Source organism: Pongo pygmaeus, chromosome 11 (genome assembly GCF_028885625.2).
Source record: "Pongo pygmaeus isolate AG05252 chromosome 11, NHGRI_mPonPyg2-v2.0_pri, whole genome shotgun sequence".
In the NCBI taxonomy this organism is placed as follows: domain Eukaryota; kingdom Metazoa; phylum Chordata; class Mammalia; order Primates; family Hominidae; genus Pongo; species Pongo pygmaeus.
This window is the reverse complement of record NC_072384.2, coordinates 112116006-112133456: the sequence shown is the minus strand read 5'-3', so window position 1 is coordinate 112133456 and position 17451 is coordinate 112116006. Positions and strand designations below refer to the sequence as shown.

Sequence of the window (17451 nt, the reverse complement as noted above, 5' to 3'; positions counted from 1 at the left end):
TGCTCATCCATGCCTCTGTGTTATTGCTTAGGCTAGTTATTCAGCCTGAAATTCTCCTTCCCTCCCCTTTACTGGTGGACAACCTAGATTGTTCAAGCAAAACTAAACTGCAGAGCCTTCTGCAATCCTTTCTCTCCACTTTATACATACCTATATTTTAGCAAATATTATGGTCATAATAGTTACTTGCCTATTCCTCTGCCTATTCTTTTTCCTGGACCCTAAAACCTCCTTGAGGACAGGATAGTGACATTCGTCTTTTTTATCCCCCCTCACTGAACCCACACACACACACCAAGAGTAGGGACTGGTTTAGCATAGACTTTCAATCAATGTTCTACTTTTCTATTTTGAATTATATGGTCATAAAAAAGGTATTATTCTCTCACTTCTTTCTCTAGTAAAAGTAGTTTTAAGAGGTCAAACCTGCCAGTTTTTAAAAGGAGTAAAAGAAAAATCCAGGGATATAACTGCATTGCCTTTAGTTGGAGGCAGTTTGAGGATATGATCTTTTATGGTTGCCAATGACTTCATATTTTGTAACTCTTCAACTGTCCTGGCATATTACTTGCAGAAAGCATTACAGAGGTAGACATTGAATCCCACATTCGGGTGGTCACACACACAAGCACAACTTCTAGATGAATTTGTGACTCTTAAAAATATAAATGCAGTTCATGGACTCTAGTTCCTAAAAAGGAATGCAAAGGCTACATTTTTAGTAACATCCGCTGGACAAGCATAAAAGATGAACTTAGTCACGTTTGCCAGCTTCCATGATGAATAATGCATTGTGAAAGCAGAGGGATTGCTTGTGAATTAAAATAATGGTGATGGGGAATAACCAGAACTTATTTTTATTTTATTTATTCATTTATTTTATTTTATTTTTTGAGACAGGGTCTGATCCGTCACCTAGGCTGGAGTGCAGTGGAGTAATCATGGCTCACTGCAACCTCCGCCTCCCAGGTTCCAGCGATCCTCCCACGTTCCAGCGATCCTCCTACCTCAACCTCCAGAGTAGCTGGGACGGCAGGTGTACACCAACAAGCCTGACTGATTTTTACATTTTTTGTAGAGGTGGGGTTTTGCCGTGTTGCCCAAGCTGGTCTGGAACTCTTGTGCTCAAGCGATCAGCCCACCTTGGCCTCCCAAAGTGCTGGGATTGCAGACATGTGCTGCTGCACTAGGCTTAGCACTTACTCTAAGATATTTAAAAATAGTTAATAAAGTAACTGAAATGGTTGTTTAAAATGTTGGTTTATTTCTTATTTCATCTCTTTGAGCCAAAATAACAGGACATACTAATTTGACTAATTCTCCTATCACCGAGCTATATGGAAATGTCAGATTCTTCGTTTTTAGTAAAGAAGTGGACTATTTTCTCACAAAACTTCAAAAGAATTATAGCAGACCGGGCGCAGTGGCTCACACCTGTAATCCCAGCATTTTGGGAGGCCAAGGCAGGCAGATCACCTGAGGACAGGAGTTCGAGACCAGCCTGGCCAACAGGGTGAAACCCCATCTCTACTAAAAAACACAAAAATTAGCCCAGTGTGGTGGTGTATTCCTATAATCCCAGCTACTTGGGAGGCTAAGGCAGGAGAATCGATTGAACCCGGGAGGTGGAGGTTGCAGTGAGCTGAAATTGTGCCATTGCACTCCAGCCTGGGGAACAAGAGCAAAACTCTGTCTCAAAAAAAAAAAAAAAAAAAAAAAAGCTCGGGCACAGTGGCTTATGCCTGTAATCCCAACACTTTGGTAGGCCTGGATGGGTGGATCATGAGGTCAGGAGTTCAAGACCAGCCTGGCCAAGATGGTGAAACCCCGTCCCTACAAAAAATACAAAAAATACAAAAACTAGCTGGGTGTATGGCAGGGACCTGTAATCCCAGCTACTCGGGAGGCTGAGGCAGAGAATTGCTTGAACCCGGGAGGCAGAGGTTGCAGTGAGCCAAGATTGCGCCACTGCACTCCAGCCTGTGCAACAGAGCGAGACTCTATCTCAAAAAAAAAAAAAAAAAAAAAAAAGGGATTATTGCAATAATCAATGGGAAGAATCACGTACCAGGTTGAGACCTGGAAGTGGGAAGATTTGGACAGCATTGGCAAAACCCCTAAACACTGCTCTCATTTACATATTCTAGTATCTGACTAATTCCTCTCTTTGTGGCCCTCATTTACAAAACACACTCTGGGGAGAAGTAATTTATAAAACTAATTCACACTAAATATGACAGACATATAAGATCGCTTTTTCACATGAAATCAGGACTTTTGGCCGGGCGCGGTGGCTCACGCCTGTAATCCCGGCACTTTGGGAGGCCGAGGTGGGCGGATCACGAGGTCAGGAGATCGAGACCATCCTGGCTAACACAGTAAAACCCCGTCTCTACTAAAAATACAAAAAAAAGTTAGCTGGGCATGGTGGCGGGTGCCTGTAGTCCCAGCTACTAGGGAGGAGGAGGCAGGAGAATGGCGTGAACCCGGGAGGTGGAGCTTGCAGTGAGCCGAGATCGCACCACTACACCCCAGCCTTGGCGACAGAGAGAGACTCCGTCTCAAAAAAAAAAGAGAAATCAGGACTTTTGAGGTTAGTGCATGCCTGAGAACAGAGGGGGCAGGAAGAAAGTCTCAGTAAGACAGTAGGTTATCATTAAAATATATATATATATTATATATATATAAACAAGGGACATATCGAAGCTTGTACTTACACTCTTCACTGAAATGGTCTAGGGTGATCTCCTTTTAGATGTCACATGGACGAGTCATTGTTTAAGGAATGTAGCTGACTTCCAAGCCCCTGGGAATTAGATTGGGAATTATCTAGCTCCACCTGCTTTCATCCAACTCTTCTTTCCTGGGCTAGGAGGCTGTTAAAAATTTAGATTTACTAACTTTTTCCCTTAAACTCATAGAGGGTGAACATTAGCTACAGAGTGGTCAAAACTCTTTTCCTGAGTTAGTTCTAAACTCTAAGAAGGTGATAAACTTCTCTGTTTCAGTTTAATATTTTATGTCCATTGCTTAACATCATGCTTAATACACAAAATGAAGAAGGTACTTATGAAATAATCAGGGATACGTGGTTGGAAGGATGTAGGAGGGAATGCTTATAGGAAATTTTGTGGTTTTTTTCTATGCTAGGCAGATAATTACTATGGGAACTCTTTCTGTACTTCCCAATTATCTGCAAGAATCAAACTAAGGTTACAGGCATAAAAATGTAGTAAGTGCATTGATTCATAAATATCTCTAATCAGATATTTTGGTCAGATATTGTAGCATTTACTTAATTGCTAATTGGCAACATCCAGTTATAACACAAGTGCCATGTCTTGCACCATTTTGAAGAGTAAAACTAAAGGTGAACTGAGTACTAGGACAGATTCCAAAAGTGTCAAGGCTCTAGAGAGAAAGTTAAATAAGGGTAGACTTGGCTGAACAGCCATTTATGGGAGTACAGTCAATTCTAGATCCTCTAGTGCATTTGTCATAATAGAATTTTGAAATGTGTAGGTCAAGTGGAAATGGAAACTACCAACAAAATCTCATAATATCGAGTAGACAGTCAAGGTTAAATTATTTAAACTTGTTTTTCTTGTGTGTGGGTACTATATCACGTTTTCAAATAGGTGGGCCTTGCCCTGATACCTTGTCAAGAACCGTCAACAGTATTTCTAGCAACATGCCTTTTTATATTGATTCTGGGAGCAGATGTCTGGGTGGCAGATTGGAATTTCAAGAATAAGAAGTTAAAAAATTAATCGAGTAAGAGAAAAACATTGAGAATATAAAAATGTCTAATATGAATTTTGTTACTTAGCTCCTTCCTTTCCTTGTTCCTTCCTTCCTTCCTCCTTTCTTTACTTTTTCTTTTCTTCTCTTCTATTTGCTTTTATCTTTTCTTTTCTTTCTTTTTCTTTTTCCAGTTAGGTAGTATTCTGGCCACAAAGAATAAGGCCAAATATTTTACAAGCCCCAAACATAATTAAATAAATCATAGATTAAATGGTAGATTATCTTATGCTTCAACTATCTTCAATTAACAGACCACTTAATGGATCAATTTAGAGGATTATACCAAATTTAAGAAAACATGTTAACATTAGCTACTTCTCATAAAAAAGTTTGTACTCCAAAAAGTTTTCACTGCTTCCTATTTTGTCTCACAGTCCTTTCTAATTTCCGCTAGTATAAATCAATTTAGATTTATTAGCTTTGTACAAAAGAACTCCTGTAAGTTTTTAATAATAATTATCATTATCACTGATTAAAGTTATATTGTTCAGGCCAGATGGAGTCCTTTTCCTGTCAGCTACAATGAGCTTGCATTATGTTGTTATAATGTGTTTGGCTCTAAATAAACAGATGGCAGAGTGACAGGATATTATACACTGGTGATGTCAGCGGCAATACTTTACAAATAGAATTGCTTTAAATAAACTCTGTTGTAGCAAAGATCCCCATACTTTTAAGATGACTGGAATTGAACCTAAGTATTTTATTAACTTGGAAATAGTACAGTTTACCTTCTCAAAGGTAGACAATCTGAATGGTCTAAGATCCAGCCAGAGAAAGTGTCTGTTGAATCTGTATCTTAACCGTGTACTCATTTAACAGAATAGGCTCACTTAGGCAGTTTCACTGGCGGTGGGAAAACACTCCAGGTTGTAAGAACTTTCTGGTTGAGGAATTAAAAACTTGAATCAAGGAAAGATGGGAGCATCTGTTCAGATGTTATTTGATGATATTTATAATATAGTTAACTTTGTTAAACACTTTAAATGGGAGAATCCTATTAACAATTAATATTAGACAATTGACAATGTTTAATAAGAAACATTTAAGGAAATGTCATAGAAAACATTTCTGTTTATGGAAAAGTTTTGAGCTTTAATAGATTTTTAACAGCTATATTTTATTCTAAAAATGTGTCATGTGCCCACAGAAATTTGGAGTGAATCTATGAAATTCAGAAATAAGATTCAAAGGAAGTCGTTTTTATATGACTTCTTCCAGCTAATATTCTTTATTTTCAGTCCCGATGGGAATTTCTCTGTGGGACAACTATGTTTGTTGAGGCAAATACCTATGGTAGAAGAAGATGCCACTATAGGAGATTAAGGCTTGTATTTGAAAATGCAAATAATGTTAATAAACATTTTAGAAGTATATATTAAAATAATTGAAATTAAGCTTTCAAAAATATAGCTTAAATGCATGATTTTACCATTTATTCTGATGATTTTTCATGTGTTTGTAAAAATATATTCTTGTTCTCATAGATTTCAACTTATTTTTAACTATTGCTTTACTTTTTAATATATGTTGCTCTCAGTAAAGTGTGACTTCTGGAAATTATATCAAGTAGAATAGATCAATAGAATAATAATGCTCAACAGTGAAAGTGAAACTTAATAAATATAATTATTTGCTTTTGATTTTCTGAGAAAATTCACAAATTCATTTATTTTATTTTCCTATAAAATGATAAGAGGATTTGAATACCAGGAGGTTGTACTTTAGTTTCACATATATTTGACATTCAGGTTTTCCTACTTAAGTGGGCATTTTGTGGGCTATGTTTCAGCTCTGGTATGACATAAAAATCCTCCTAAAGGAGCAGGAGTATTTCCTTTGAGGAGTTACTCCTAGTCAAGGAGTGAAAGATTATAACGTGCATGTCCTTTTTCCCTTTTCCTGTTCTGCAGGTGGACGTTGCCATAAGTCCTGTACTGGCCGTTGCTGGGGACCCACAGAAAATCATTGCCAGACTTGTAAGTGTTCATCACTGAGAGCACACAGGTTTGATGTGGTCAAGGAACTTTAATGATTGGTCCATTTCATGCCTCTGGTCATCTAAAACATGAAATGAGCTGTTGCCTCCTTGTGGTTGATTTGCTTTGGGCCAAGAAAACTACCCAATTTTCATTGCTTTGAAATGAAAATTAATATATAATTGATTCTTAGGTTTCTTCGTGGTTTCTAGGTTAATGATCTCAACAGCACAGCTGTGGTGATATTAGCTATAACTTTAGAGTTTTTACATCACTAGAAGTGGGAAATCCAATGTGTACAAAATAGTAACTCAATTTCAGGTTAACTGGGTCTCTCAGTCCTTTCATTAACTAGTTATTTCACTATTCATTCATTACAAAAGGAGAGGAAAGAAAAAAGAGGGTACTAGCACTGTTCCAGGCACAGGGATACAAACTTTATGAATTATGGAAATAGTCACTATTTTTGACAATGACTATTGCCCTTAGTTTATACTGTTTCTTGGATCAGTCATTAGCTAAAGAAAATACGAAGCTATCATCATTGCTAAGACATATAGTAACAAAGCATACTAAATATAAAGACAAATATCTAGTTTTTTTCAGCATTCTTAATGTTGTTTAGTACTCAAACCAGCACTGAACTTTCATGAAACTTAAGAATAAATGATTTCTTTAAAAATGAAAAATAAAATGTCCTATACAAGTAGTAAACACTCATTCTTCTTGCTGCAATAAAAATGACTGAAATACGACATGGAAAAAATATATAGTGACAAGTTGACATATATTTCTTTGTTAGCATAGATGATACAGAAAATATTAAAGATTTAAACATACAAATATTACACTCTTTGATGAAAGTTTACAGATTTCTAATTTGTCTCAGTTCACATTTGTCTAGTTCTGTTTGCTAGATTCTGTTTTAATAAAGAAATATAAAAGGATTATTTTATTGTGAACCACCAAAGAATAAAAATATAGGAAAAATATTTTCAATGATAAATGATCTCTTAAATTTATTAATTTTAATTCATGGGCATTCTCATATCCAAAAGTCATGAAATAGAAAAGATTATAAGGTAAAATAGTATCTTCCCACGTGGGCCCCACCTTTTTCCCTCAGCTATCCATAGGCAGCAAATACTATTGGCTATTTTGGTGTATTTTTCCAAAAATAATTTATGCACACCCAAGGAAGTATGTATATAAGCACTCACCCCATTTTTCATTCAAATATTAGCATGTTTTGCGTGTTGTACTGCAACTTGATTTCTTCAACCCATGCATGTGTATGAATTATTTGTAGTATTAATTTCTAGAGGTGAATTTGTAGGGTCATAGACATGTGGATTTGGAAATTGGTAGAGAACAGCAAAATGGAGATCTTATTTTCTATAGAGGTTAGAACAATTAGTTCTACCGAGAGCGAGGTACATAAATGCCTCTTTCCCTCCCTATTCTTTGGACAAAGTAGTTCATTAGGGAATTTTTGGATCTTTGTCAAAGGGTTAGATGAAAAATAGTGTAGATTTAAATTAACTTATTTAATAGAAACAATGTTTTATGGCAGTAAAGTATTGACAAGAATCTTAAACAGGCTTTTAAATAAGATGAGATTATTGTGTGAAATTCATTCACAACATTTGGAGATATTCTTTTAATAGCAAAGAAGTAGAGGCTAAGTTGCATCCCAGTGCTGGTCTGACACTCATGTGACCATTTGCAGGAAGTCAAGTTCTCTAAAATAAGGAAAAATCTGCAACAGTTTGTGATGAAGTGACAAGTAACCAAAGAGACTGTGAAAGTGCTAGATATCCACTGGTCATTTCATGGCAGAAAAAAACTACCAAGGTATCAAAATTAAAAATGAGTTTTTACTCACTCACCTACTTATTTTTTATTATTCACTTATTTATTTTACAGAGGGGTCAAAGAGGCTTCTGCAAAAGCTCCTTGTTGTGGTTGAGCCACTCTGGTGGGCCTGGCCACACCCTGTCTCAGACCCATAGGGTTCAGCTAGTACTGTTGAGGGACTCACCATAGATCTGAGGGAGGAAGGAGCTTAGATTTGGGAAACACTGTGGTGGATCCCTCTTCTGTTGAGTAGGGGCACTTAAGGCACCCTGCTGTTGTGTTGTTCCTCCAGTGCTAGATCCCAAAACAAAACTACTTCCTCCTACCACCTTTCAGATTTCTCCTTTGGTTTCCTCTTGCGTTACTTTCAGGGTTTATAGTTGAATTAAACAGGTGGGAAGTAAAAGGTCTCTGCCATCTTTTCTACATCAGAAGTCTCATACAGTATATTCAATAATATTATTAATAATTAAAATTAATAATACTATTACAATGAAAATAATAATTACTTTATTAATTTCATCTGTGTCTTATTTTATGTGTATTTTTACAGATTACAAAATGCAGTGTATAGATTATATGTATAGCTTTTATAGTCGTTCGTCCATATCACTGGTTTCCACATGGCAAATTCAACCAACTGCAGATCAAAAATACTTGGAAAAAAACAATTAAAATAATAAACAATTAAAAATAATACAAATAAAAAACAATACATTATAACATCTATTTACATAGCATTTACATTGTATTATGCATTATGAGTAATATAGAGATGATTTAAAGTATACAGGATGATGTGTGTGGTTTATACTCAAATATTATATGCCATTTCATATAAGGAAAGGGAACATCTGTGGAGTTTGGTATTTATGGGGGTCCTGGAACCAATTTCCTGCAGATACCAAGAAAGACTCTGTGTATACATATTATATATTATATATACATAGATGGTGAATACTTATTCTCAGATTGAGATATATGAGTAAAAAATGTGAAATTCAATTACTGTACTAGGGTAGAATGTGAAAACAATGTATATGGGTTTTCCCTAACTTTGATTGAAATTTTCCTTCAATTTATACAGTGCTAAAAATTCTGAACCTTTTAATTTATTTTAGTAGATCTGCTTATGTTGGCTAAATTTTACAAAAGTTATAATTTCCACCAATATCTCTTATTTTTGTAATAGACCACTTTCAGGATAATTGCCAAGCAGACATGTGGCCTTCTCCAAAAAATACCCGCTTCTAGGTGGTCAGCCCCAGTAGGCATGTTTGTTTTACGGGACACTTTACCCTTTACTTCACAGGGCAGTGTTTATCAACCAGAAGTGATTTCTGCCCCACAGAGGACATTTGATAATTTGGGTTGTCACATCATGGAGCAGGGGTGGGAGGGATCATCTTCTGGCACTGGTAAGGTAGAGACCAGAGATGATGCCCTACAATGCACAGGAAAGCCTGTCCTACTCCTACCCAAACAAAGCATTAGTCAGTACAAATAAAAATGTTAATAGTACTGAGGGTTGAGAAATCTTGTCATATGGGTGGATAATTGACTAGGCTGGGCCAGTCAAATTCTTTCTCCAGAGAATTTAGATTTGGGATCCAGAAGTGCTGGTTACAATACCTTAGAAACTTGAACCTGAAGAGATGTTAAAGCTGATTGAGGTTTCCATTTTGGAACTATGTATGTTAATGAGAAGCAGAAAGAACCAGTCCCCAAAGACACTAAGGAATAAAGCAGCCATACAGAGAGTTGAGGAAAGGAAGAGTAACAATTTTTGACAATGTTTACCTCCTAGTTCTCTGGGTTTCATGAGGTCCAGCTACACTTCTGTCCTTAGGTTCCATAAGAAACACGATGTTCTTCTAGTATATTTGAATGGAGGGGTTTTTTTTTTCTTTTTTTTTTTTGAGACAGAGTCTCGCTCTGTCGCCCAGGCTGGAGTGCAGTGGTGTGATCTCGGCTCAGTGCAACCTCTGCCTCCCGGGTTCAAGCAATTCTCCTGCCTCAGCCTCACAAGTAGCTGGGATTACAAGCGTGTGCCACCATGCCTGGCTAATTTTTTGTACTTTTAGTAGAGTCGGGGTTTCGCCATGTTGGCCAGGCTGGTCTCGAACTCCTGACCTCAGGTGATCCACTCGCCTCGGCCTCCCAAAGTGCTAGGATTACAGGTGTGAGCCAGTGCACCCAGCCTGAATGGAGTTTTCTCACTTGCTACCAAACACAGGTGGGAGGAAGTCTTGACTAACAAAATCATCAAGTTATAAGTCATGTATCAAATCATCAGACGTGAAATTACTAAATTCAGCTAATTTTTCAGCATAGAAGCTATCCTTACTATAATCTAAAATTGGCTTAACAGCCACTGTGCTTACTCCACAAAGCCTACCAAATTTAAACTCAACAAATACATGGACCTAATAAGCAAGTACAAATTTTATTTTATTTTATATTATTTTGCTTTAGAGACAGCGTTTCACTCTGTTGATAGTGATGGGGTGTCTCTTTGTTGCCCAGACTGTTCTCAAACTCCTGGCTTCAAGCAATCCTGTCTTCTTGGCCTTCCAAAGTGCTGGGATTACAGGTGTGAGACACCACACTGGCCAAATGTTAGAATAGTATACAAGTTAACATAGAACTTTATTAAATATTTCCATTTTAAAAATTCATTTTCACAATATTCCTGTGAGTTAAAGAGGGCAGTTACATTAACCCCATTTTACAATGGAGAAAATATAAGCAGAGGAAATGATTAAAGGGTTAAATTTACACAGCTAATACCTGGATTTTAACCTAAGTGTTCTTAATCTAAAGACAACTGTTTCCTGGATACAGTATTTTGTAACACAGTTTAGTAGTCGAGGAAGCTGGATTTGAAATTAGCCAAAAGATACAAATCCCAGTTGTTTCCACTTTCTATCATGGGAAAATGACTTCATCTTTCAAAATATTATTACCACATCTATAAAATGGAGATAATTATACTTACCTGAGGGTTTTTTTTTTTTTTTTTTTTTTGGGGGGGGGTGGTGGAGGGTCAGGGGCACAATGAAATTCAATACGACAATGCAGTTGAAGTGGTTAAATAATTTTTAGCATATCCAAAACCCAATCAATAATAGCCGATATCATAATAAACTAGAAAGGATACTGTTAGAAAACTTACTCCAATTTAAATCTGAATGAATGAATGAATATGGAAGGCAAACTCCTGTAGGCCAGTTCCACCTTGTGAAGTCTACTGACACCTGGTGGCTGGGACATGGAAGAGCAAAAGCCCTGGAGTGGGGTTGGGGGCTGCCTGTCCTTGACATTCATTCCTGTCCTCCTCTCTCTCTCTTAGTCTGAGCTACTTGAAAGCGAAATTACTTATCCATATTTAAAGAGCCCAGCATCCTGAGGCAAAAAGTATTTTAGAACTACTCAAAAATATACTGATTGTAAGATCACAATTTTAGAATTTAGGTTGTATTTTTTGAGAATTAGATCTCACGAGATATTCCATAACAATATGAGACCTCCAGAGACCCCATACAGTGGTAACACATATGATTCATTTTTTTAAAGTCAATTATTTTAGGCTTTCTCTAGATTTCCAGTGACTCTTCTGTTATTTAAAACATAGTATTTACTCTTAGGTCCACTAAAGATACACTTATATCTGACCCTGACCTAACTTTTAAAAAATCAGAAAACATGCTATGTAAGTTTTTGACAATATTCTGCTTTTGTGGATTGACTATATAAAAGTACATTTTAGAGTCCGAAAGACATAATCATATGTTATTTACAAATGACCTATTTCCCTATGACTAAAATAAATTCACTTTAGTGAAGGCTTTTCTGGAAGTATTCAACTTCATGATTTACCAAATATTTCCTTATTTTTTATGGATAATTATTCTTTGAGACTTTCCATACATTGGGGAAAAGAGAAAAAAGTATTAAAAAGCTCCACACCTCAGCTAAGGAAACTGAAGTGAAGCATACATTTCATTGACTACACCTTATCAGTGCTGACATCTTCCCACAGGTGTCTCCTAGCAAATGTGCTGGGAGTTATCCTCTTTGTCACTAAATGGTGAGAAGCCACGCTAAAGACAAATGGCCCAGGCTCTGGGAGAACAAGTTCATGAAAATGAATGACTTGTTAGGGTGAAATGAAGCAAAGAGTGGTGATCAGATTGAAAACATCTCTGAATAGAGATACAGAGAAACAAAGAAGCCGGTCACAACAACAGTGAGCTTCAGGGAAGGTCTGTGGGAGGCCAGAGGTTTTAAACAGCAGAAATGAAGAAAAGGTTTTTGTTTTTGCTTTTAATAGATTTAGCTAAATGGAAGAAGAATGTGAACAAACTGACAACTTACTATGAACAACAGTTCACTATGCAAACCTACCAGACAGAAATTTCAGTAAAATGTTTTACATTTTTAAAAAAATTTAGTACATTTTCAGTAAAATTTAGTAACATTTTGCAAGTTATTTTGTGTACTTTTTTGGGTGCCACAGTTAGCTTGATTGCACGTTAAATAATTTAATTGTGTCATTGTTCCTCCATAGCATTTAATTATGTTCAGACTATAAACTGTGAAACTAGTAGCTGTTTTTTTAAATGTTTTCCTAACATATAAAATATTTTCTAGATAAATTCTTTAAAAAAAACTCATTCAACTTAAAGAATTTTGTAAATATTAATGTAAGTAGATTGTGCTTGTAAAATCTAACCAAGTGTTCCCCTCTTCCTGTGTTACTCATGAGTCTGATTTTCTAAAACATCATTAATTTATTCTCCTTAAATCCTTCTGGATGTTAGAGTATCATGACCCTATAAACCTAACAAGAATATTTCTCACAGAGTTGCAAAGGGTCAAAATAGAACTTATGATTGGACACTGAGAGCTACATTACATGTGGAGCAGTGACTCAAACTTGAAAGTACTTTTAAGCTCAGTTAAATGGTGGCTGCATTGCTCCATAGCACAGCTTAAGTAAATGGATTTCAGTGGATTAATGTAGTCGTGTCAGGGGAGACAAACTTATCTGCCATGTGAAGTCTGAAGCTTATAGAAGTATTATTTAGCAGGCTTACGGGTAAGAATGACAACTCTCTCTATTCATAAGAACTGAGTCGTAACGTATGAGCTCTATAGGTTTTAGGTATGAGAGAGACTAAGGTTTAAGAAATAAATAATAATGATTAAAGAAACAAAGTTATCTCTGTCCCTGCAAGATATATGAAGCACACTTATCTCATTTAAAGTAGCTACCGCATGTCCTTTTTTATCTTTAAGCACAATATCAGGCCAGCTCTCTCCAGTCTCCCATTATCAGAAAGGGTGGTTGTTTCATTTTACACATTCCTTTTGTCTCGCTGGACCTGGTGTTATCTCAGTCACTGCATTTTGAGTGAGGAGGGGGAAAAAGGCATATATCCAAATATTACAGTTTGATTTTCCTGACCTTTGCATACATTTTGTGTTAAAGTCATCATAATTGTGAAGTTTTCTAGGCTGATAACCACTCAATACACTCTTTAGTTTTCTAAGTTGCTTTATAAGTGATGTTTCTTGCTGATAAGCTGATTGAAAAATGTGAGTTTGACAGTAGGTTAAAAACGTTATTTATTGTAGAAGTTGAAATACAACAAAATTAATGAAGAAATGCATACTTTAACCACCGGAATGAACAGATACACTTCTCTCCATTTAAATGTCATTAAACTGACTAATGCATTACTTTAACCAAAAGAAAAGTTCTTTTGATGGGATTTACTTCTTGCTTCTTACTTACTTATGTGAGTCTTCCTAGACTATCATAAGTAGTAGAACATGCCAGGTTATCTCAAAATCTTTTTTTTTAATTAAAAATAGAATAATAGTAAAATAAAGATAAGCACTGTATTTTTTTCATGTAGATAATTGTTAATATGGGTAGTACTACACTGGCAAAATAAAACCTTGTTCCAAACAACATTTTATGTTATTTACTTTTTCCATACAGACATTGTAGAATATGCTAGGAAAATTTAGAACTTATTTAGCATTTTCCTCAGTAATTTATTATGCTTGGGCATGAAGAAAATTGGTTTTAACATTTGCAATATATTAAAAGTTTCAGTTTAATAGTAAAAGGGAAAAAAAAACAAAACCTTAGCCTGGCTTATGAATTTTATTTATTCTTAAGAAAAATTTTATACATATATACATCTCCTTTTACTTATTCAAAAGTATATCTGGAACTCCTTCAAAATAGAATAATAAAATCTAACAAAATGATTATATATTTTTGTTCCTCAAAATTTCAACAAGAAATGTTGCCGTTGAAAATTAAATTGTATCTTTCTCCAAGAAATTTTCAACAGTTCCCTGTAGATTGTGAAACCAAAATGACAAATTGTTTGGATAATAAACTAATTATACTCACACACATGCATACACATATAATTTGTCTAAAGTGTAATTGTATTTACATTCTTTGTGGAACAAATGTTGTTTAAAAAGAAGGTGCCGATGTGGTAAATATCCAATTAGAGCAGAGAAAAGCAAGTGGGAGCTAATGGGGAACAGGGACAGAGCTGAGCCAGCAGGCCCCATCAATCAGGATAACAGCGAGTCTTTGTACACGCCAACATCTTTAATTAAAACCCTTGTATTTTACTAATAACTTTGCACATCCTTAAGCCTTCTTATTGATTTCAATTATTCCCCTTTTTCCTTTTTTGGATTTATAGTTTCTGGAGATATTGTAAAATTGAAGTAAACATTACAATGGGCTAATTACTTGATTACATTGACCATTTCAAAAAGTGCCCCAATAATTTACTGGTAGAAAATGAGAAAAATTTTCCCTGATGTGCTCTTCATTTTGACATAAGTTGATAATATTTGTTGTAATTTAATGACTTTTCTCAAAGATTTAGAAGAACAAGTTGTTTCATTTTAACTACAGGAGATTTATATATGTAAAATACTCTGTATATTACAGTTTAATGGGATTCAGGAGATATTACTTAATGACAAGCCAAAGGCTTCAGGGGTATAAAGGTATATATAAAATTGTTCCTGTTCTGTAGGCATACTGTGGGTTAGATACAAGACAAAGGTGAGGAATGTTGGAAATGAGCAAAAAGAATATTAAACTGGGACATTAGGTAACTAGAGATTTGGTCCCACCTCTAACTCAATTTAAGAACCTCAGTTTCAACAAGTTCCCTTATCTTTCTCTCTCTGTCTCTCTCTCTCTATCATCTATCTATCATCTAGTGTGTGTGTGTGTGTGTGTGTGTGTGTATGTATAACTACATATATAGTTATAGATTATATAGATACAGATATAGATTGTGAGAATGCAAACTGTGGGGTGTTGTGCAGATAGCTATTCTAAGCAGAGAGATCAGAAAGTGAATACTCCACATTTGAAGGATTACTAATAGGACATTGAGAAGAACAGATATGTCTGAAAGTTCTACCAGTAAAATAATTTTGTTATTTTGGTAGTGATGACAACTTATTCTAAATTATTTGTGTCTTCACAGCAGAAGAGCTGACTGTCATTAGAGTAACTATATTTAACTATCAAAGAGAAAATTTCAAAATTACCTACATGTGACATGCTTCTGATGAATAGGACAGCCATACTATTTTGGCTACAGAAATGGAAAGAAGTGTGAGATTTTATTCTAGGAAAAGCAAGCACTTACATACCACTCTAATGGTTTGAGAATTTAGCAAGCATGAAGAAAGATATTCTCCTTAAAGTTCTGCCTTAAAATAATTGAAATGTATTATATTCTTTTTCAAATTAATCAATTTGGTTAAAGAAATAATTAAGTAGGCCAGGCTCAGTGGCTCACGCCTGTAATCCCATCACTTTGGGAGGCTGAGGCAGGCGGATCACCAGGTCAGGAGATCGAGACCATCCTGGCTAACACAGTGAAACCCCGTCTCCACTAAAAATACAAAAAATTAGTCGGATGTGGTGGCGGGCGCCTATAGTCCCAGCTACTCGGGAAGCTGAGGCGGGAGAATGGCGTACACCTTGTAGGCGGAGCTTGCAGTGAGCCAAGATCACGCCGCGACAGAGGGAGACTCTGTCTCAAAAAAAAAAAAAAAAGAAAAGAAAAAGAAAAGAAATAAGTAAACAGTATAGGGATGAAAGAGGATAGGAAGGGGTACAGTATAGGGATGAGAGAGGATAAGAAGGGGTAACTGGATACAGGTCAACTTCTCTTGTGCCAAGCCACATTTTTGTCCATTATATTAAAATAAATGTGAGTTCACTAAATATCAGACATGTAAAGATTCCATTTCTGAAGCCAATATAAATTTTATATATTACTCAACAATTTATAATATTATCATGGCTGCATCTCTCCATTACCATGGGCACTTTCCAAAGAAATAGTCACTCTATTAATTTCTGATGAGTTATAAAAACATACAAAAATATTTTAAAAAATAATTTGTATATATTACTATCTCACTGAAGACAGTTATTTTTGGTCTATCTAAAATATTTTTACCCATGAATTTTGTTATAATGGAGCTGATAGAGCATTATGACCACAGAAATACCTAGAAGTTTTGTTCTGATTTCAGTATTTCTTGAGTAACTGTCACACAGGATGATTATTTTCCTCTTTAATAAGGATGTTATATGTATTTAAGAAGTATGTAATTTCATTGACTAGAAAACAGAGAGGATGAGGGAACAGAAAAAAAGACAGATTCTGATGTTAACAACTAGTTGCTGATAATTTAAAAGAACCAAGCTACAATATTTCACCAATATGTAACCACAAAATTAAATGAATAGGAAACTACTGCATTCTAAGATAGAAATGCCCATGCTTTGAAAATGTCAGTTTTTCTAAAATTAAGCTCTATTTTTAACTATCTTTAATCAATTACCAATGCTTTTTTTCTAAAGAATCTCTTAAAAATACATTTAATAAAATAGCCAGTTGAGGCTGGGCGCGGTGGCTCACGCCTGTAATCCCAACACTTTGGGAGGCTGAGGCGGGCGGATCACGTGGTCAAGAGATCGAGACCATCCTGGTCAAAATGGTGAAACCCTGTCTCTGCCGAAACACAAAATTACAAAAATTAGCTGGGCTTGGTGGCCTGTGCCTGTAGTCCCAGCTACTCGGGACACTGAGGCAGGAGAATCGGTTGAACCTGGTAGGCAGAGGTTGTGGTGAGCCGAGATCGCACCACTGCACTCCAGCCTGGTTACAGAGCGAGACTCTGTCTCAAAATAAATAAATAAATAAATAGCCAGATGTTTGAAAAAAATAACCCTGTGGAATGATTTTCCCTATCAAGTATTAAAATGTTAAAAAGTAATAATTATTAAAACAGTATATAACTGGTTCAGAATGCTATTGATTAAATGGAATCTAACAAAGTTAGACATTTGGAGGCAAATGTCTACAGTGATTTAGTTTTTACAAAGGTGACATTTTTTAAAAATGACAAAAGCATAGATTATTTAACAAAGAGAGTATGAATAAATGGCTCACTTATGGAATAAGATAATGTTAGATCCCTACAATAAAACAAAAGGCATAAGATGGGTAGTACATTAAAAGTCTAAAGAGCATAGGATAGACTATAGATAGTCTATATGTAGATAGACCTGTACAGATTGATGAATTATAGATTAAAAATTTTAAAACGTGGTATAACTGGAAGTATTAGGAAAAAGATAGAGATAAAAATTGCAGAATGATGACTGTCTTTTTAAACATGACATAACAAATACAAAATAAAATATAAGAAAAAGATCATTTTCTGGCCAGCC

At 35.5% G+C, this 17451-nt stretch overlaps 1 protein-coding gene across 4 annotated transcripts in view; it reads left to right on the top strand.

The window, feature by feature from the left end:
• The window catches only part of ERBB4 (erb-b2 receptor tyrosine kinase 4), a 1171999-nt gene that overhangs the window by 780374 nt on the left and 374174 nt on the right, over window positions 1-17451 (top strand). For all 4 annotated transcript variants that reach the window (XM_054477568.2, XM_054477569.2, XM_063647921.1 and 1 more), the window contains exon 5: window positions 5718-5783. In XM_054477568.2, coding sequence (XP_054333543.1) covers window positions 5718-5783 — 66 coding nt within the window. The remainder of the gene's footprint in view (window positions 1-5717; window positions 5784-17451) is intronic.